We start from the raw sequence: 20,916 nt of genomic DNA, 5'->3' as shown, positions 1-20,916 counted from the left end.
CTTCTCCTGAGGACTGCTGCAGGTATCATGCGAGCATGTTAATTTAATAAAAAACCAACAACAAAAAAACCCAAAATAGAATGAAACTCATTTCAGGAGACAAATAAAACTGATAGAGGCAGGGGCAGACCCAAGACAGGCTGAGAGATTATATCTCCCGGCTGGCCTGGGAACGCTTTGGTGTTCATATTCATATTAATATTCTTATTCTTCTATGACAAAAAGTACAAGTGTTCATTTAAGGAAATAAACAGAGCAGTAAGAGATATTTTTCAATTTTTTATTTTTTTATTTTTGATTTGCCGCCAATTACATGTTTTTATTTGTAATTTTTGTAGTGCTCCCTACTATGTGAACCCCTCACCTGATGTTTTATGTTTATTAGTTTAGTTTAGATTCTAAACTATCAACCCCAACAATCGAATGATCTCCTTTAATAGCAAGCGCTTGGCAACGGTGGAAAGGAAAAACTCCCTTATAAAAAGGGAGAAACCTTTGACAGAACCAGGCTAAGAAAGGGGCAGCCATCTGTCGTGACTGGTTGGGGGGTGAGAGGCAGAGGAAAAGAAAAAAGAGAGCACATGTTAGCTATATGTTGCTCACATTGCCTAAAATGAACAACGTATGGTTTTCTGGACTGTTCATTTCCTTTCTTGGAGAAATGAACTCCGTTGCGCAAAAAAATGGAGTTGTCGAAAAACCTGATATGCGGATGCTCAATAATCACTCCATCGAAGCGGTCGACAGCCTTTCTAATGCTGGCATTCACAGTCTTCCTGTCCTTATTGATTTTGCCTGGATTTCCATATATCCACACTTGACGCTCGTTGATGGATGAATATGCAATTGTCATTGAGGGGAACTCTGTGTGCAATTGCATTAATTCCTTCTCAATGACAGAAGAAAGTTTATAAGCAGAAAAGAGTCCCAAATCATTGCCCCCAGCATAGATTACCAGTATGTCAGGTGGGCTCTGTGTGGATAGCTCCTTATAAAAACGAGGAAGGACTCCCCACCAGCGCATTCCTCCTTTGCCAAACCACTGGACTTTGGTATTAAGTCCGAAATTTTCTCCGAAAATCTCTTTTGCTTCACCCTCAGCTCGTCTGATGTAACTGGACCCAATGATCCACACATTTGTTTCTCTCTGGTCTTCTGGGCTCTCTTTCTATTTCGGTGTGTTTTCACAGGTGTTGGTATCACTCAAGGCCGTATCGTTTGTTTTCTGACGTGGGAGTCGGATAGTCCTGGACCAGGGACTTTTTTGGATGCTCTGTGTCACTACTGCTTGTTCTGGCCTCTTGTTGTCTTTCAGTGTGTTTTCAGAGGTTTTGGTATCACTCAAGGCCGTATCGTTTGTTTTCTGACCTGGGAGTCGGATAGTCCTGGACCAGGGACTTTTTTGGCTGCTCTGTGTCACTGCTGCTTGTTCTGGCCTCTTGTTGTATTTTGGAGTGTTTTCAGAGGTTTTGGTATCACTCGAGGTCGTAACGTCCATTTTCTCAACTACGTGTTGGATAGTCCTTGACGAAGAACTTTTCTGGATGCTCTGTCTAACTGCTGCTTGTTCTGGCCTCTTGTTGTATTTTGGAGTGTTTTCAGAGGTTTTGGTATCACTCGAGGTCGTAACGTCCATTTTCTCAACTACGTGTTGGATAGTCCTTGACGAAGAACTTTTCTGGATGCTCTGTGTCACTGCTGCTTGTTCTGGCCTCTTGTTGTCTTTTGGTGTGTTTTCAAAGGTTTTGGTATCACTCAAGGTCATATTGTTCATTTTCTCAACTAGGAGTCGGATAGTCCTTGGCGAACAACTTTTTTGGCTGCTCTTTGTCACTGCAGCTTGTTCTGGCCTCTTGTTGTCTTTTGGTGTGTTTTGAGAGTTTTTGGTATCACTCAAGTTCATATCGTTCTTTTTCTGAACTTGGAGTTGGATAGTCCTTGAAGAAGAACTTTTTTGGATGCTCCGAGTCACTGCTGTTTCTTTTTTCTCAGTGTCTATTCTCATCCTCTTTCTCTCTGGAGAGTAGCTCTCAGAGTTGTTTTTGCTGCCTTTGGAAATCTGACTGTATTTTCTTTTCAACACAGGTTTTTCTTCACAGATTCGTCTTTTTTTCCTTGGTGGAGAGCAGCTGTCGTCACTTCTGCAATTCTGTGCAACATAATTCGGGCCTCGCTTCCTCTTGAGTGGAAGCTGGAAATGTGTTTCATCAGAATTTGGCTCTGGATTTTGGTGGTCCATTGTAGTAAAGCCTTTGCCGTGTTTACTCTGAGACATGTCAGAGTGTTGATGAAGTGACTGTCTTAAAGATTCAACTGTTTTAAAATTTTTCTCAGGCGTACCTTTGAATGCTGCAATCTCGAGTGTTACAAGTAAACTGCATGAAAGTTTGGGCTTCTTACCCGGATTTAAGGATTCACAGATCAAAGGCATGTTATGACATCATGATGATGTCATAACATAATGTAACAACAACATTCTTTTTTTCCTTCTTTTTTTAAAAATTTGGTTCTATTGTCTATGGGGCTTTGGAGCGTGATGTCACGGCAGGGGGCGTGGCCGCCGGGGCGCCAATTTAGCAGGCCAAACAAAGCTGCAGTCATGGAGAAACTTGCTTATCTCTGTTCGGGAATGGCAGATAGAGCAGGACGCTGAGAGGAGGTCCGCTGCTTGTTTTTTCCGGTAAGTTAAATGTGTTTGTCAGTAACTACCGTCCTTGCTAGGTCCTGAAATCTAGGCAGGTAAGATGAGAAGTGGGCTCTTCGGGGAAACTTGTTATGTAAAGTTGGTTTAGCTAATCCATAGAAGGGAGTCATTGATGCTAGCTAAGAGGATGTAATAAAGGCACGGTAGCAGAGATGAAAAAGGAGTGGTTGTTGAGAAATAAGTGTAGAAAGAGGTGTGCAGGGAAAAAAGCAGGTGTGGGTGTGTGAAATTTGTTGAGTATTTGAGTGCAAAAATGTGTGGTCTCCAGCTAATTTGGAAAGGCTGGTTGCGCGATGTGCACGTTGTGCTCTTTAAAAGTGTTTCCCTGAGCTTTTACTTGCAGCTTGAAATCTAAATAAATGGTAATGGAAAAAAAAGCTGGAAAAAGGAGGAGCCCGGAGCTTCGTCTTTCGCTCGGCCTACCCCGCTGTAGCAGACAGACCGTCAGAGACTCGAACTTGGCCGTTAAACTCTGGGGTCTGAATGCTGGCCTGTTAACGCTGTGCACCACACAGCAGGCCAGTTAACGATATAAAAAAAGGACATTTATCTTCTGTTCTTCAACAATTTTTTTTTTCGTTTTTCTAAATCTATTTAGCTTCTTGTGCAGTATTGTTCCACACAAATTACACATGGAAACCTAGTTATTTTTTTAATTGGCTTTCACAAAATGGGACTGCCAATGTTGGAGGTGGTACCCAGAGCCTTCCTGCTAGCCGGAAACCTGCTGGCAGCGCCACTATGTTCTCAACACACTCTTCAGCTTTGTTGCCTCTTTTCGGCACACCTACCTAGTCCCACTCATCCACTTTATCTGCTCATGGCTTTACCCACACTGACCACTCCTTCCATTAAGGTAAATTCAAGCAGGTCATTATAAAAAAGACACACAGCTTATCATCTTATCCTTGGGCAACACCTAAAACCACTCTGTTCATTTGTTTGCTAGATTAGCCACTAGCATACACACACTGTGTTAGAGGCTTGTTGCTACCTAGTTAGCGATGCTACACACCTGTTACTGTGTATTTTTCAATGATTCAGCACTCCTTGGATTTTTAGACAGTAATGAGATCATCTGCACACTCCACAGAGGTCCAGAGTTACTGTTAATAGCAAAAATGTAATGCTGTCCTTAGGAGATTTTCACATAAGACTGTGAGTGTGTAATGGATTTAAAAGTGTTAAAATGTTCAGAGCACTCTACAGCCCGGTAACATGGAAAGTTTGAAAAGAGCAGCAGAAGGTATCAGTACTGTAGTGTAACTTGTTCTTTTCATTTCATAATAGTGAAGAGAGTGCAGATTATTATGAACAGCTACATCCACCCGGGGTGAAAGTAGTGTGGGAGACCATCAGGACCCAGCTGGGTTTCGTTAGCCCAGAGGTTTGGAGAAACTTCTTCCTTTTCTTTCATCACAGCTGTCCTGTGCCAGATGTTCTGTTGACCCACTGAAAGAGGCATCTTTGAGAAACATCAGAAAGACTGAAGCTCATGGCAGGAATCAAGGAGGACATTGTGATCTTCACCAGCAGCTCCCTCACAAGGAACTCTTCAGAACTCCACTGCAGGCACGCCCCAGAAGATGGATAAAGCCAGCGTTTCATGAAGACACTGGAACCAATCTATCTTCATAACAGTGAGTTTTGTCAACAGATCATATGCTCTTGAGACATAGTCTGGTCTCGTTGGTGCGTTTAAATTATAGCAGCTATGTGGTGTAGCTTATAGCAACATGTACTGTGTGCTCTGGATGTTGTAGGTGAAAGCAGCATAGTTCACTACAAAAAGCTTTCATGATCAACATTTCTGCCACTATAAAGCAAAAATGTATGAGGAATTCATAGATCAAACTTAATGAGTCCCTCAGGTGGGTTCAAACTATCATGCATTTTAATCTCCTTTACAATAAACACACAGTGACATGATTTGAAACTTGAAATTGTTACCAATTAACCAACTTGTTTCATTTGAGTTTATCTGATTAAAAAAATGCTGCTAAGTAAGCTTGTTACAGTATTGGATGTAAATTGTGTATGCTGTTGAAATATCTAACAGACCAAAATATTTTTCAGTGGTGAATGATATTAGGAAAACCCGTAGATCTTATTTTATAACTGCATTATAAGTAGCAGATAATAAGGGATGGCGTTCAGCTGCAGTTAAAGAGGTTAATGTTTAGAGCTGTACCCAAGCTGGCCCCCTGCCTTTGGCCACACAGCTGTGTAAATAAATTTGGCGAGGTGGCTTGGTCTGACTGTAGACTGAGTTTAAATGACAGTTGCACTTTCACTGGGTGAGTGATCTCCATTTCCTGTGCAAATGCAAATTCCTCGCTGACAGTTTGACCAAAAGGCATTTCCAGTGGAAATTGGCCGACATATCCTCAGCAGAACCATGTATAATATCCACAAAACTTAAAAAGAGGTTATACACACACAATACGGTAATATTATGTTGAAGCACAGTACGTATCACTCCGCAAGGCGCCTGCCTACGATAGCCGTAATGCTCCGACAATCCATCAAGCGGTGCGGGTTCGTAGCTTAGCAAAGTCGTACTAAAACATTTGACAGATTTTCGAGCGCCATGTACATACAATCGTTTCGAGGTCAGTAAACACAACCAGAATTTATACATAAGGCCCATTGGATTATAAGGGGCACTGTCGATTTTCAGAAAATTCTAAGGATTGATTTTAAGTGTGCCGTATTTTCCAAAAAACACAGTAATAACTAGGGATGGGTACCGGTATCCGGTGCCATGATGGCACCGGTTCTGACATAAACCGTAGTAACCAGACCGAAAAGCAGCGCACATTTCGGTGCTTTTTTTTCCTGAGCTGTGATACACTTTAGATTCTAGCCAATCATCTTACGTTTCCGAGGATAGTAGGCGGGCCCAGGTACGTACGTTCTTTTAGAGCAGAGCTACAGATTAAAAATGCCCAAGGCGAAGCGGTCAAAAGTCTGGCTGTACTTCACAGCAAAAGATGGAAACTCAGCAGCCTGCAACAAGTGCTTTAAGGTGATACTGTGATACTGTCAAAGGAGGTAACACCTCAAATCCGATGAAACACCTGGCGACGCATAGCGTTTTTTTTAAAAAGCCGAAAAATGCGCCGTATTTGATAGCTTGCTGCGAGACCTCACACCGTGCACATCTACTGCGGGTGTGGTGCCTGTTATCAGTCCTGGAGTTAGCAACATCCCCCAAAAACCCAAAGAGGAGAGTCCTGGCCCCTAGCCCTGCCAGTGTAGCAGAAATGATGACGGATGATGTGTGAGACAGCAGGGTGCTGCCACTGGTGTTGTAATGTGTGATTTAGTTCCTCCTAACATTTCAGTTTGCTTCCAGTATCTATCCTCTGTGATTACTGGCTCTTTAGACAGATTTAATAGAAGTGTGTGAGCTATTGGCTCAGTATAAAGGGTCAGTAGTGTTTTCATGTCACCTATCCATCCTCCATTTAGTCACCCAAAGCATGTAGTAAATACTCCTCACTTTTATTCATCTTCTCTTAAATTCAGACAAATTCCCACTTGTTAACATTGAGCGTGTGTGTGTGTGTGTGTGTGTGTGTGTGTGTGTGTGTGTGTGTGTGTGTGTGTGTGTGTGTGTGTGTGTGTGTGTGTGTGGCAGTTCCAGCCACCAAGTTGAACACCATCACCAAATCCAACCTGGGTCAGTGTGTCAGCAAGTACGACCTGCTGGTCTGGTTTGAGATCAGCGAGCTGGAGCCCACTGGAGAGTGAGTATCCACCTGGAGTGTTATATTCACGCACAAGCTTTAAAGGAACCATAAAAATTATCTCCACGAAGAATATTATAAGTTGGGATGTTGTGTCACCTCCTCCCTCCGTGCACAGGTACATCCCAGCCATCGTGGATCACAGTGGAGGCCTGCCCTGTCATGGTACCTACCTGCTGCACCAGGTACATTTTACTGTAAAAACGGAAATTCAATCATCAATCCTTCTCCCATTTTCACATAAGCAGCACATAATTTATGTGTTGGTTCCTTCCTCAGCAGTAGTTAACAACATATGGTGGCTTATTTTTCCTTTCCAAATCTTGAGTGACAGCCACTTTTGCTGCTATCACGCTTAAAGATAGAAATAAAGCAAAGTTATCAAAAGACTGATCTGCAGATTGCAGCTACTTAGACAACTGACAATCTGTTTGTGCCTGTTTTTTTTCCTTCATTGATATATGTGTAACTGATACATGTGGTGTGTAAATCAGAATCTATGTTATTTAAAGTAGTATTAAAGTACTTATACACTGTAAATGGCATAAAATCAAGTGATGATGTAGCTTAATAAAATAGTGATGGGTATAGATAATGTTGTGGATATTTAAATGTTAATAATCTGGGCAGTTTGTTTAAAGGTTTAAGTAATGTTTTAAATATTGTTTTGGATGTATAGCTACTTTTAGTTGCTCCCTTGTGACAAAGCTTCTGTGTGTGTGTGTGTGTGTGTGTGTGTGTGTGTGTGTGTGTGTGTGTGTGTGTGTGTGTGTGTGTGTGTGTGTGTGTGTGTGCGCAAGTTCCAGCCACCAAGTTGAATGAACACCATCACCAAATCCAACCTGGGTCAGTGTGTCAGCAAGATTTAAAGAAAACATAAAAATTATATTGTCTCCTCGAATGGATGTTGTGTCACCTCCTCCCTCCATGCACAGGTACATCCCAGCCATCGTGGATCACAGTGGAGGCCTGCCCTGCCATGGGACCTACCTGCTGCACCAGGTACAGGATTGGTGCACATGTTGTTTTCTTATTACTCACACAGTGGTAACTGCTTCCTTTGTATACAGTTGAATCTCTTTTTTTAAAGCGTAATGTTGCTCTAGCTGTGCCCACTGTGATCCTGAGCTCCTGTTATGTTTGCTGCAGGGGATCCAGCGGAGGATCACAGTGACCCTCATCCACGAGAAGGGCAGCGAGCTCCATTGGAAAGATGTTCGTGAGCTGTTTGTAGGTGAGCAGCCTACCTTTAGGGTCTAGTCGTACTATACCTCTCTGTAGTAAACAAAAACCCCAAAGCTCAGAAACAATGTTTTATAGTGTTTGTGTGCTTTTGATAGAAGAAGACAGGACAGAACATCATTAAAGGGATTTGACTTATTGAGATCACACTGAAAACGCACCACTCGGTTCACTCTGAGATATTTTCAGTCTGGAAAGATGAATCTGTCGGGCTTTAGGCTGCTTCTCACTTTAAGCAGTTCATGCTGTAGCTGTAGCTGATGGACCAAAAGAATTACATTTCATATTTTAGACATTCAGCTGCTGACTCTGAAGCCAACAGGGCTCTTGAGTGTGGATGATTGTGTTGGTACTGGATGCTGTGATCAAACAGCTGTTCTGATCTGTCTTCATTCATGCCTGTCGATATTAAGCCTCCTAAGCTCCAAACCAGTAAAAGCGATCTTTGGAGGCAACACCCTTTGTAGTACTTTTCTGTATTTGTTTGTGATTGTGTGACACTGAACCACAGTGCTATGTATATCCTCTGTAACACTCAGACGTTTCCAGATCAATGTTTTCCCCCTCAGCTGTTTCTCACTATAGAGCAGGGGTAGGCAACTCCAGGCCTCGAGTGCCAGTGTCCTGCAGGTTTTAGATGTGTCCTTGATCCAACACAGCTGATTCAAATGGCTAAATTACCTCCTCAACATGTCTTGAAGTTCTCCAGGGGGCTGGTAATGAACTAATCATTTGATTTAGGTGTGTTGACCCAAGGTGAGATCTAAAACCTGCAGGACACCGGCACTCGAGGCCTGGCGTTGCCTACCCCTGCTATAGAGTCTTACCTCAGTAACAATGAGGCACCAGCAGAGCATATCTGGCTCTCAGTCTGTGGCTGATAGTGCCCCCTGCTGTTAATAACAGGAACAGTGTAACCTTGTATAGAGCTCATAGTGATGGTCTTAAGATTGCTGCTGCAAGGCACTAATTTGTATCCATGTGTGCTGTATATTCTGAGCATATGCAGTTATGTGAGCTCTCAGGTTTTATGTATCAGGACATAATTAAAAAAAATCAGGTCCTTAGTAGGTCTTAATATGAGGTAAATGCAACCTCAGATGAACAACACATAACACATTATACCAGGTCATTATTTATTTAACAAACACTGAGCCGAAATTCAGATGTTTAAAAAACTAAGTACATCCAAGACTATTTCCATAATTAGTTAAGAGGGTCAGTATCAGCCAGGTGCTAATCAAATGCAATAGATCATCAGTAAGTGTAACCACTACTGTCAGTTTGCTGGTGTGGCGTATTCAGGTAAGTGGTAACATACTGAGGAGGAGAGAAGCAGTTGTTGATACCCATGAATGTGGGAAGGCTTTGAAGTCCATCATTTTACAGCAAGAAAGATTATTTGCAAGTTCAAAAAAATCAAAGACTGTTTCCAATCTTACCAGGAGTGGACGTCCCAGAAAATTCACCCCACACATCTGAGGCTCTACAGGCCACAGTTAGCATGCTAAATGTTGGAGTTCATGGCAGTGCAATTAGAAAAAGACTCAACATATATGGCCTGTTTGGAAAGGCTTCCAGGAGAAACCATTTTCCCTCTAAATACAACATGGCAGCATGGGTTAGGTTTGCAAAGTTGAAAACCTAAGCCCTAATGCACAGCTTCAACATTGGTAAAAACCAAACACGGCATATCAGCACAAACACCTCATACCAACGGTTTTGCTCGGGTGATGATTATTTGGGCTTTTTTTGCTGCTAAACAACCTGCAAAGTGTCCAGGTCACTGAGTGAGCCATGAAGTACTCTAGAGTCAAATGAGATCATCGTTGGGTCTGACTCCAGAGCGCAGCAGCAAAGCAACAACAGAGTGGTGCTGCAGTGGCTCAAAGTTGAGACTTTAACATGATTGAATGTTAAGAAAGCTGTGAATGAATAAATATCTGCAAACTTCAATGAACCGAAGAACCATTGTAAAGACAAATGGGCCAGAAATCCATCCACACTGCTGTGAAACACTAATAAAAAATGATTACCTCAAGTTTGTGCTGCTAAAGTTGGTTCCATCAGCTGCTGCATCACAGGTATAATGATGATGTGGTGTAATAATCTAGATCCAGATCCTTAAACTGCTTTTTCACGTGTCTGTAAATGAATTTCTTATCATTGTCCCGATTGGTGTCGGCTGACACTTGACACTCTGTGGCTCCTGATTTATCTGTTGTCAAGGTCTCACCTCAGTGCGATTCCTCACGTTTTGTCATGATTCAAGGATGAATGTGAACACCGCTTCAGTCACTGTGTTCACTTCCTGATATGTCAGAACTGTGCTCACGTCACTCACTTTTTTTTAACAGCATGACACACTGCTGTAAACAGAGACCCTGTAATGTTAGCACCAAGTAGGACTTCATAAAAAATAATGCTGTCAAGCTAACTTTTCCGCTTTCTGTCTTTTTCAGCACTTTCTATCGCTTTGAGGCAGTGTGGGACAGATCCCTGCACAACTCCCTCCTGCTCAACCGCGTCACTCCCTATGGAGAGAAGATCTACATGACCTTATCTGCGTATCTGGAGGTCAGCCGCTGCTCCGCCGTGTTGTACCTGTTTGTACGTGTTTTTAAGTGTCTTGATGTCATCGTGTCTAACACACACCCTTTATCTCCTCTCTGCAGCTGGACCATTGCATCCAGCCTGCCATTATCACCAAAGACATCTGCATGGTCTTTTACTCCCGAGACGCCAAGTTGTCCCCACCTGTTCTCTCAAGAACCTCTTTGGGACTGGATACTCCAAAACTCCTGACTGGTAAATCTGGGCTGCTGCACTGTGGCCATCTCTGTTTCACAATCAAAGATATCTGCCCTGTTACAAAGTTTCCTTGTTCATAACTTCTGCTTCATTATAGCAACCGAGTGACTGGGATCTACGAGCTGAGCTTGTGTAAGATGTCTGACACTGAAAGCCCAGGTGGGCGGCCATGAAACATGTTTAAAGAACAGCAGCTGTTTTATCATAATTCTGTGGAGAGCTTCATCCTAATGAGGGCTCATGTCCGGAGCAGGGATGCAGAGGAGGAGGAGGAAGGTCTTGGACACATCAGTGGCTTACGTGCGAGGAGAGCCTCGCTGGCTGGAGGCCCAGAGGAGATAGCCTCATCCTAGAGCAGCGGTCCCCAACCCCCGGGCCTCGGACCGGTACCGGTCCGTGAGTCGTTTGGTACCGGGCCGCGAGAGTTGAGGCTCGGGTGAAAAATGTATGGTTTTCAGGGTTTTTATCGGTTTTCAGCGTTATTTTGTTATCGTTTTTATCGTTAACTCGGTTTTCCTGGGTCTTTTCACGTGTGTTCTGAATAAATCTTCTTTTTTTCGGTACCGGTACTGGTTTTATTTTGTTGTATTTATCCGTGACACCTTAAAGGCCGGTCCGTGAAAATATTGTCGGGCATAAACCGGTCCGTGGCGCAAAAAAGGTTGGCGACCGCTGTCCTAGAGCACCAGTGGGAGCTAGAGAAGATGGAGCAGCTGCAGGAGGTGGGGCCTTAAAAGATTTATAAAGAAATGAATCTCTGTTTAATATCGTAGAGGGAAAAAGACTTTTCAACTCAAAGACCAAAGTGCTATTCTAAAAAGTTTTTTTTAGAGTACAGACTTTACATGACTAACCCTCCCCTTTTCTCCCCACCTCACATTCGCCCCCATCCTTCGTCCAGGTGGATGAAAAGACCCGTCACCTTCTGGCGCTGAGAGAGAAGCTGGGAGAGGCGGCTCCCGTGGGAACAGCTCCCACCTCCAAGTCCCTGAGCGAGTCTCTGTCCCCCAGTGTGAGCTCGGGTACTCTGTCCACGTCCACCTCCATCTCCTTGCAGATCTCAAGCACCACCTTTGAAAGCGCCATCACGCCGAGCGAGAGCAGCGGCTACGATTCCGCTGACATGGAGAGCTGGTGGATCGTGAGAAGGAGCTGGCCACCAAGGTGAGAAAAACGTCGGAGGCAGGATAGACGTAAAACTCTCCCAGCAGATCTAAGCTGGCGAGGCGGCGTGGCAGCCTGACGAAGAACTGATCGGGCGGAGCGGTACGCGGGAAAACCACCGCTTCCATCCTTTCTGAAAAGCCTTTGAAAATACAGAAAATACCAAGTGTTAAAACTTATTAATCATTGTGATTCTTGACGGTTTTCTCTTGTAAGTAGACTTGTGGCTTAAGTCTCTTTTCATGCAACTCAAACGTTTAAGTTCCACAGAACTTTTGCCTCCCCGCTTCCCTCCAGCAACCCCGCTGCCAGCTTAGCTTTCCTCCTCTCTATTCCCTCCCCTCAGCTTTTTGTGTTTTTGTTTCGATGACAATGTTTGGGTCTAATTTTGTTCCGCTTGGTTGTCATTCCCAAACTCCCCTAACTAAGTAGCATGTTGTAGTAGTCTACTTGTGTGTGCACGACTCTTTAGAAACTTTCCGTTTGCCAATCATCTGTACAAAAAAAATGTCTCTATCAGTTTTATTTGTCTCCTGAAATGAGTTTCATTCTATTTTGGGTTTTTTTGTTGTTGGTTTTTTATTAAATTAACATGCTCGCATGATACCTGCAGCAGTCCTCAGGAGAAGACCAGGTTTGCTCAGTTTCAAACAAAAAACAAAAATGAACCAAATCAGACAGCTTACATCTCCAAGTGACGTGTTAGTTTACGCTCTGCTACCTAAACTATAGCTGCTAATAGATTTATAGGGTATTTTTCTTCTCGCAGTGAATTTGCATCAGGCTGAACCGTCTCTGAAACAAAAACTCAAAGTGGGAATGAACTTTGACAGGAGGGCCACGCCCGATTTCCACTGTCATCCACGTCATACTTAGATCCTCCTCAATCTGTGTACATACGCCGCCTCTAAACCCCCGAAAGTGCCAGTGTCAGTTAGTGAGTCAGTAAAATACTCATGCATTTGTGTTAACATAAAAACTGCAGACTAACTAGAGACAAACAAGCGCGGATCGCTTCATATCTCAGCAGTTTAAAAAACAAACAATGACCGATTGTTCCTGCAGGAGTAGATTTGGGCCCCTTTTTGCTTTTTCATCCCAAGGAAAAAAAACAGGGTTACAAGGAGATGAGGACGAGGACTAGGAGGATGAAAACAAACTAAGGAGAGAACTTGATTTGTACATGCAGTCTGTTCTGGGATCAGTGTGGTAGTTAACCCTCATTTAACACATTCCTCTCTGCTCCTCTAGCTCGCTCTATCTCACTGAGAATCAGAAAGCCTTGACATTTACTGCTATTAACTGTACACTCTTCTTGTAAAGACGCAAAGAAAACACAGTGAAAAGGTTAGAAGGACTTAAGGAAAAAGAATGAATGAATGGTTTAATAGAAGGAAAGAAGTTAAAGGGACTACATATTCAAAGGTCTTATTTCTGATACTACCCCATGAAAATATTTGCTCTGTGTGCCGTGCTGCAGCTGCTACATTCGGCTTCGGATTCACTTTTTGGCACCTACGCCTCTCGAGATGTGTTAATGCAGAAAGGTATTGAAAAACTCTGGTCAACCAACCAGCAGTCTGCCTGCTGTGTCGTATGAAATGGATGGAAGGAGAGGTACCAACTGTCTGTTACATATAGATAAAAAATAAAGCTCTGACGTGACCTCGGGTCAGCCAGCCTGACGGTCAGAGAAACAGAAACGTGCTGGATTGTGGATCTCTGAGCTGCACATCAAAGATGCACCTATGCACAGATCAAGTCTGAAAAGTGCAATGTACCTCATATACATGTTGATGCGAAGCGCTGCCAGAGCAAACGTTTCCACTGCATTTGCAGAGGTGTTTTTATTTTGGATTGTGTATTTATTGTTTGCAATCTTTAAATATTAGTTTGCAGCTCTTTGCACATATTAATAAAAGGTTCAACTAACTGATCAAATAAAGTCTGTGCGGTTTAGTTGTTCCACTCATATTAAACCAAATGATGGTGTGGCGGCCTGTTCTAGTGTGAACTAAGAGAGGCTTTGAATGTAAGAGAGGGGGGAAAGGAAAAGCAGACCTAACATGTAACCCCTGCAGCTCGACTGAGGAGGTGAGTTACATTAGTGCTTCCTCTTTATTAGAAAGCGGTTTGAGTGAATTAGAAGTCTGTTATTTTTTTGGAGGAGATCTACTCATTAGTCATGCGAGGCATCCATCTGAGCTCTATCAAAATAAAGGTGTATTTGAACTCATTTTAATTTTTTCTAATATCAGAGATATAGGACTATACAAAGTAGCTGGTGACATCTAAAACGACAGCAGACTTATTGTGTCTTTCTTCACCTCATCACTTTTTTCTGTGTGTTTATTTTTCTGTTGATGCCTGTGATGGACCGAGTTGAAAAACAGGAGGAGTCCCAGGAATTATTAGAAAAATATAGTTTCCATTTATTTAACCCCCAAAATTATATTTACAAGAGTAATGAATGTTGAGCTCATAAAAGAGGTCAAAGAAACAAAACTGAACTCAGGCAAAGACTGCAAACTTAACAAACCAAATGACTGCTACAAACAAACATAACTGACCTAAAACATGAAATGACATACAAAGGTATATATAATGGCTGATCAGACCATTGTGACACATGAGGGGTAACAAACAAAACACAATCATAAATCACAAACAATGCAGTACAATCTAGTTTGTTAATAAACTAAACACCAAAGAAGAAAATCAAAAACCCCATTAAACCCTAAACTCAAATATTTAATTAAATACAAATACTTTGTTTTTAAAGTAAAGAAAACACACATTCCCCCTTCAGCAGGAAGTGGTGGTGTGGTCCAATTATCTTCCTTTGCATTTAATGGTTTCAAACCCTGGCTACCATCTTTTGTCCAGCAACGACTTTAGAGTGTGGCCACGGGTTTGGCCATCACACACCCCCCCACTTCTGGATCTTCCATCAGGCAGCGAGAGAGGTAATCAGCAGTGGTGTTGTCTTTACCAGGGATATAGTGAACCTTAAACCGGTATGGCTGCATAGCCAGATACCACCTGGTGATTCTCCCATTAGTGTCTTTCATTCTTTCCAGCCACTGCAGGGCTTTGTGGTCAGTTTGAAGGATGAATTCTCTTCCCAGCAAATAATATTTGAAAGAGTCAAGTGCCCATTTAATGGCCAAGGCTTCCTTCTCAACCGTTGCGTAGCGGCTCTCCCTTGGTAGCAGCTTACGGCTGATGTAAGCGACAGGATGTCGATCCTCTGGTGGTCCCTGCAGAAGCACTGCTCCCAAACCCCTTTCAGAAGCATCAGTCTGCAATGTAAAGTCTTTTGTGAAATCTGGTGAGTGCAGAACAGGGTTCTTACTCAGGGACTGGCGAAGGTCTTTGAAAGCTGCAACGGCTTCAGCTGTCCACCGAATCTTATTGGGACATCTTGAGCCAATCCTGTCCGTCAGTGGGGCTGCTCTAGCTGAGAAGTTGGGAATGAATCTGTTGTAGAACGCAGCCATGCCGAGGAAGGATCGCAGCTGTTTCCTGGTTTGTGGAAGAGGACATGATGCAATTGCATTAATTTTGTCAACCTGTGGTTTAATTGTCCCACCTCCAACAGTAAACCCGAGGTACTGGACTTCAGTCCTAGCAAGAGCACACTTTGCTGGATTGATGGTAAGGCCTGCGGAACACAGCCGATCCAGCACGATCCTTAGGTGATCCACATGCTCTTCCCAAGTTCCACTGAAAACAACAACATCATCAAGGTACGCACAGGTGAATGCTGAGAGCCCACAGAGTATCTTATCCATTAGTCTTTGAAATGTTGCTGGGGCCCCATGCAGACCAAATGGCAAGACTGTGAACTCGAACAATCCCCACAGAGTACGGAATGCTGTCAACTCTTGAGACTGTTTAGTGAGAGGTACTTGCCAGTATCCCTTGGAGAGATCAATGGTCGTTAGATATTTTGCCTTCCCCAAACGCTCAATGAGATCGTCAATGCGTGGCATCGGGTAAGAGTCAAATTTTGATATGGAATTGAGGTACCTGAAGTCGATGCAGAAACGTATCGTGCTATCCTTTTTCGGAGCCAACACAACAGGGTTGCACCACTCACTTGTTGAAGGTTGGATGATTCCAAGAGACAGCATGAGGTCCACCTCCTCCTTTAACTCCACCAGGAAGCGTTCCGGTATCCTGTAACTCATACGCTTCACAGCTGCATCAGGTTTTAAAACAATGTCATGCTCCACCAGACTCGTGCGACCTGGGTACTTTTGAAATATGTCTGAATTAATCAGAGGTGTTACCTGAGACTGTTGCTCACTGGTGAGATGGCTCAGGTCCAGGACAGAGACTGTTACTGAAGGCAAGTAGTCATTAACTTCTTCCTCCTCATCCACGCTGTGAATAAGCAAACCCTCCGTTTTATTCTCAGTGCGTGGAATCCATTCCTTAAGAAGGTTAACATGGAGCACTCTACTCCCTCGCTGGAGACCTGGTGTGGAAACTTTGTAGGTAGTAGGTCCAAGTTTCTTCTGTACTTCAAAGGGTCCCTGCCACTTTGCCAGCAACTTGCTGTCAGAAGTTGGCAACATTACCAAAACCTTCTGGCCAGGGACAAAACTCCTGTGGCGAGCTTTTTTATCAAACAAAGTCTTTTGTTGCCTCTGAGCAGCTGCCATATGGCTCTGAGCCAGTTCACTCATCTGCTGAAGCTTTTCTCTCATATGAATGACATATGAAATAACATTGACCGATTCCTCTTTAACTTGCTCTCCCTCCCATGAGTCCTTTAGCAGGGTCAATGGGCCTCTCACCTCATTGCCATAAAGAAGCTCAAACGGGGAGAAGCAAGTGGAGGCTTGAGGAACTTCCCTGTAGGCAAAAAGGAGGTATGGCAGCCACTGGTCCCAATCAGACCCTGTATCATTGACAAACTTTCGGAGCATTTGTTTGAGAGTTTGGTTGAAGCGCTCCGTCAGTCCATCTGTCTGTGGGTGATAAGGGGTTGTCCGCACACTCCTGATGCCTAACAGCTTATAGACCTCTTTCAACAGTGTGGACATAAAATTAGTGCCCTGGTCAGTTAAAATCTCCTGTGGGAATCCAACCCTTGAGAACAGTTGAATCAATGAGGAAGCTACAGTTTTTGCTTTAACAGTTTTTAGTGGAAAGACTTCAGGATACCTCGTAGCATAGTCTGTAATGACTAGCATAAAGCGATTTCCAGATTTACTTGTTTCTACAGGACCAACTACGTCCATGCCAAGACGCTGAAATGGTATACCAATGATTGGGAGAGGTTGGAGTGGTGCTTTGGTGGGGACCCTAATTGAAGTCTTCTGACATTGAGGACAACTCCTGCAAAACATAGCAACATCTGAGCGCAAAAACCAGGCCAGAAAAAATATCGCTTGATGCGAGCGGTGGTCTTATGCTTCCCCAGGTGGCCAGCCCAGGGAATAGAGTGCCCCAAAGTAAGCACTGTTTCACGGGCTACTTTAGGGACCACTAACTGTTTAACCTGGCCGTGCTGGTGGTATAAAATGCCATCTTGCAGAATGTACAGCTCTTTATTTGTGTCAGATTCAACAGAGTCCTTTTCCTTAGCCCTCAGCAACATGGCAGACAAAGTTGGATCAGCCTGCTGCATTTGTCTAATGTTTGTAGGTACTGAAAAACCTAAAGGCATATCTGGAGCAGCCTGAACTGATGTATTTCCAACAGTGTGTTGAAATTTTTCACTTCTTCTTTGACTGCGTGGCTTCCGAGACTTCCCGGGTTCTGTCTCTAGTTCAGCCTCAAAGAAGGGTAAAGCACTGAGGGTTGCATAATGCTCATCCTGATTTTTAGTTTGAGCCCTTGTTATAGCAACATTACACTCATGTACTTCCCTCAACAGATCATAGATGACTGGCAGATCCTCCCCAAGAACTACAGGATAGGGCAGATTATCAGCTACACCAACCTTTAACAGATAGGGTGTCCCCTGCACTTCAATAAACAGATCAGCAGTAGGGTATGGTCTTTCATCACCATGTATACAGCAAACTGATATGGTTTCAGAGGAGCATGTGTAATCGTTTGACACATATTTCCTGTGTACCAGAGTCTGTGTGCTGCCAGTATCTATTAAAGCATTAATTTCTTGTCCATTAATCTTAACTGTGGTGATTTTATTTGACTGCTTTCTCTCAGATGTAATATCCACATTCTGGTGAGGCACAAAACACATCTGAGATAATTTGCTTTGATTATTAGGACACATGGGCTTAGTGTGACCTTCCTGTCCACAAAGGTAGCACACTGGTGGCCTTTTACCTGGCTTCAAGGTATTCAGAGGCTGCTTTTCCCTTGTAAAGGGCTTACCCACACCCGTCGCTGACCTCTGAGGATGCTGAGGGGGTTGCGACCGACGTGAATCTCTGGCAGCCTTCCATGCACTGTTGCTCCATGGCTGACTCTTACTTCGGGCAGCTACAAACACATCAGCCAGGGTGGCAGCCTCTGCAGCAGACTTTGGATTATGCTCCTTAATGCAGACCTGAAGCTCAGGACACAGCATTCTTAAAAACTGCTCCAAGATAATAATTTCACCAACTTCTTTTACAGTTCTGTTTTTTGGCTGAATCCATTTTTCATAAAGTTCTTTCAGTCTTGCATACAGTTCCTTGGGACTCTCATCAAAAACTTCAAGACAGCGAAATCTTTGCCTGTATGTTTCTGGGTTTATATCATATTTTTGCAAAATGGCAGCTTTTACCTTATCATATTGCAGTGAATCGTCCACATCCATATTAACATAGGCACTTCGAGCCTTACCAGTAAGAAGAGGAATGAGGTGAAAAATCCAGTCTGACTCTGGCCAGCGACAAGCAGCTGCAATTCTCTCAAAAGTGGTCAGAAAATGTTCAACATCATCTTCAACAGCTAGTTTCTCTAGTTTAGGATGATGAATATGCACAGACTGACCTGTTAATATGGAGGCTGAGCCAGAACCCTCATGCTGAGATGTTGCTTGTGTCTGATAATCAGCTGGAGTTTCAACAGGCTCTGGATCAGTTGATGTGGGCTCTGGAAGTGGGGTGGTTCTGGCCTGCACTTCCATTTGCAAAAGCCGAAACTGGTGTTGCAAACTCTTAAAACGCTGTTCTTGCAGTATAGCATCCTCTCTCTGCTTTTTATCTCGAACTTCCTGCTGTCCCATGAAAGCCTGAAGAATCCCAGCAATATCAAGCAGAGTTGGCTCCCTGGTATCCTCTCCTTCAGTGTCTCCAGCCACAACTGAAATTCCTTCTTCCATCTCCCTCTCTGGCTGCTGCAAGGCCTCTTTGGCCTCCATTTTATTTCCTCTCTTTGGGCGCACAGCATTCTGCATGGCTCAAAAAGTTTGTCAGGGGACAAAAAAGGGCAGAAAAATGCAAAAAAAAAATCCTGTCTCCTCAACTGAAGGATCCCACTTCTGACACCACATGTGATGGACCGAGTTGAAAAACAGGAGGAGTCCCAGGAATTATTAGAAAAATATAGTTTCCATTTATTTAACCCCCAAAATTATATTTACAAGAGTAATGAATGTTGAGCTCATAAAAGAGGTCAAAGAAACAAAACTGAACTCAGGCAAAGACTGCAAACTTAACAAACCAAATGACTGCTACAAACAAACATAACTGACCTAAAACATGAAATGACATACAAAGGTATATATAATGGCTGATCAGACCATTGTGACACATGAGGGGTAACAAACAAAACACAATCATAAATCACAAACAATGCAGTACAATCTAGTTTGTTAATAAACTAAACACCAAAGAAGAAAATCAAAAACCCCATTAAACCCTAAACTCAAATATTTAATTAAATACAAATACTTTGTTTTTAAAGTAAAGAAAACACACATTCCCCCTTCAGCAGGAAGTGGTGGTGTGGTCCAATTATCTTCCTTTGCATTTAATGGTTTCAAACCCTGGCTACCATCTTTTGTCCAGCAACGACTTTAGAGTGTGGCCACGGGTTTGGCCATCACAATGCCTTTCAAACAAAACTAGCCATGATATTTTCCACCTTCCCCCTCTGACAATTAATATCAGTTAACCCCGCCCCCTTTCAGATTTGTTCACCAAAAGAAAATAAAAATAAAACGTCATTAACGCTGTTTATTATTTGTCAGACCGGTTTCATTTTCATGCTTTGTAAATATCTATGTTGTATGGAGCTTGAACTAAAATGTAAATATGTTTACTGTATTTGTAATAATTATAATCCATTAGCTGTACAGCATAGATGTGTCATGCAGATATCCTAATTCTGTGTATGGTAATCTTGCACCATTGAACTGTTAGTGAATGAGGCAACAATAAAAGTGGGAAACGTGCATTAGCAGATCAAGTGGTGCCTGCTTATTTCCTGCTTTATGTGAGCTTCTGCTGTAGTTTATTATGTGCTTTTAGCCCCAAGAAACCACCCTGTGGCGCACAATAAGATCTTCTGATGTTTGGTGTCATCTTCCTGTGATCTCCTGTGAACAGGTGGATTCATTCATTTCAAGTTTATGTATGTAGCACTAAATCACAGCAGGCGCTGAACACTGTAAAGACTCTAGAATAATTATGGAGGCACAACATTTAAAGCTCCTGTCCTTCCATCCCACAGACCTAAAAGTTAGTTATATGATAAACAGCCCCGTGTTTGTTTACTTGATTTGTAAAATGCAAAGTGGTGACTTTTTCTCTTCAAGTACGTCCTCATATGGAGACAGTTTTTTTTAATGGCCCAAAACAAGTCATTGTTTACAAAAATATACATTTTATTCCGCAAAATGAGGTAAACAGTGAAGAAAAGTATGAGAAAAGGGAGCATAGGATCTCCGGAGACTGTGGCAACTAGAATTATTGTATACGTGTGTGTATTAAGGACTGACACAGACAAAGAATTAATCATACAATGAAGCAATGTACTTTTTAAATGTTTATTAAAACCATTCAAGTATTGAGTCATGAATAAAACAGCAACCTCTGATCTGCTAATTGGGAAACAGAGGATGTCAGTGTATGTTTCAGTGCTAGTTGTACAAATTGAGTGAGATGACTTTACATTTGAATAGATTCGATTACAAGTTATATTTGGTTCTAATTGAATGAGTTCAATTTGATTTAAATCAAGCCAATTCACAACATATAAACTTGAAATATATGGTAAGATAAAGGTTGTGCAATAATACAGAGGAAGCCCAAACGATCAAATGACCCCCTA

At 42.8% G+C, this 20,916-nt stretch overlaps 2 protein-coding genes across 3 annotated transcripts; one reads left to right on the top strand and one right to left on the bottom strand.

Annotated features, from left to right (window-relative positions):
• Window positions 1–307: 307 nt before the first annotated feature.
• On the bottom strand, window positions 308–6,589 carry LOC146364215 (uncharacterized). Its single transcript, XM_084916732.1, has 3 exons — window positions 6,556–6,589; window positions 6,386–6,468; window positions 308–1,168 (listed from the first exon to the last, which is right to left on the bottom strand). Exons 1-3 carry the CDS (start codon window positions 6,587–6,589, stop codon window positions 476–478), a joined length of 810 nt encoding a protein of 269 aa, XP_084772858.1. The 3' UTR covers window positions 308–475.
• On the top strand, window positions 2,100–19,806 carry LOC146364214 (kinesin-like protein KIF1B). Of its 2 annotated transcripts, XM_084916399.1 has the most exons (9): window positions 2,506–2,680; window positions 4,127–4,344; window positions 6,348–6,456; window positions 6,575–6,641; window positions 7,257–7,458; window positions 7,606–7,690; window positions 10,161–10,275; window positions 10,374–11,231; window positions 11,411–19,806. In XM_084916399.1, exons 8-9 carry the CDS (start codon window positions 11,214–11,216, stop codon window positions 11,675–11,677), a joined length of 285 nt encoding a protein of 94 aa, XP_084772525.1. In that variant the 5' UTR covers window positions 2,506–2,680; window positions 4,127–4,344; window positions 6,348–6,456; window positions 6,575–6,641; window positions 7,257–7,458; window positions 7,606–7,690; window positions 10,161–10,275; window positions 10,374–11,213; the 3' UTR covers window positions 11,678–19,806. The 2 variants fall into 2 exon arrangements, with proteins under 2 accessions (XP_084772528.1, XP_084772525.1); XM_084916402.1 differs by having other exon boundaries at window positions 2,100–2,680; window positions 10,374–19,806.
• The last annotated feature ends 1,110 nt before the right edge of the window (window positions 19,807–20,916 follow it).

Source organism: Perissodus microlepis, chromosome 20, assembly GCF_051167445.1.
Source record: "Perissodus microlepis isolate ML-2025 ecotype Zambia chromosome 20, ASM5116744v1, whole genome shotgun sequence".
Lineage (NCBI taxonomy): Eukaryota > Metazoa > Chordata > Actinopteri > Cichliformes > Cichlidae > Perissodus > Perissodus microlepis.
Note: the sequence above shows the minus strand (reverse complement) of the source record. Positions and strands in the feature narration are given on the sequence as shown.

What these genes read in the sequence shown, in the direction of transcription:
- LOC146364215 (XM_084916732.1), bottom strand. Translation starts at nt 6,589, where the DNA reads ATGGCTGGGATGTACCTGTGCACGGAGGGAGGAG. An exon ending in CCTGTGCACGGAGGGAGGAG is followed by an intron (nt 6,469 to 6,555) that starts GTGACACAACAT and finishes ATAACACTCCAG; the next exon opens with GTGGATACTCACTCTCCAGT. An exon ending in TTGCTGACACACTGACCCAG is followed by an intron (nt 1,169 to 6,385) that starts GTTGGATTTGGT and finishes ACACCGAAATAG; the next exon opens with AAAGAGAGCCCAGAAGACCA.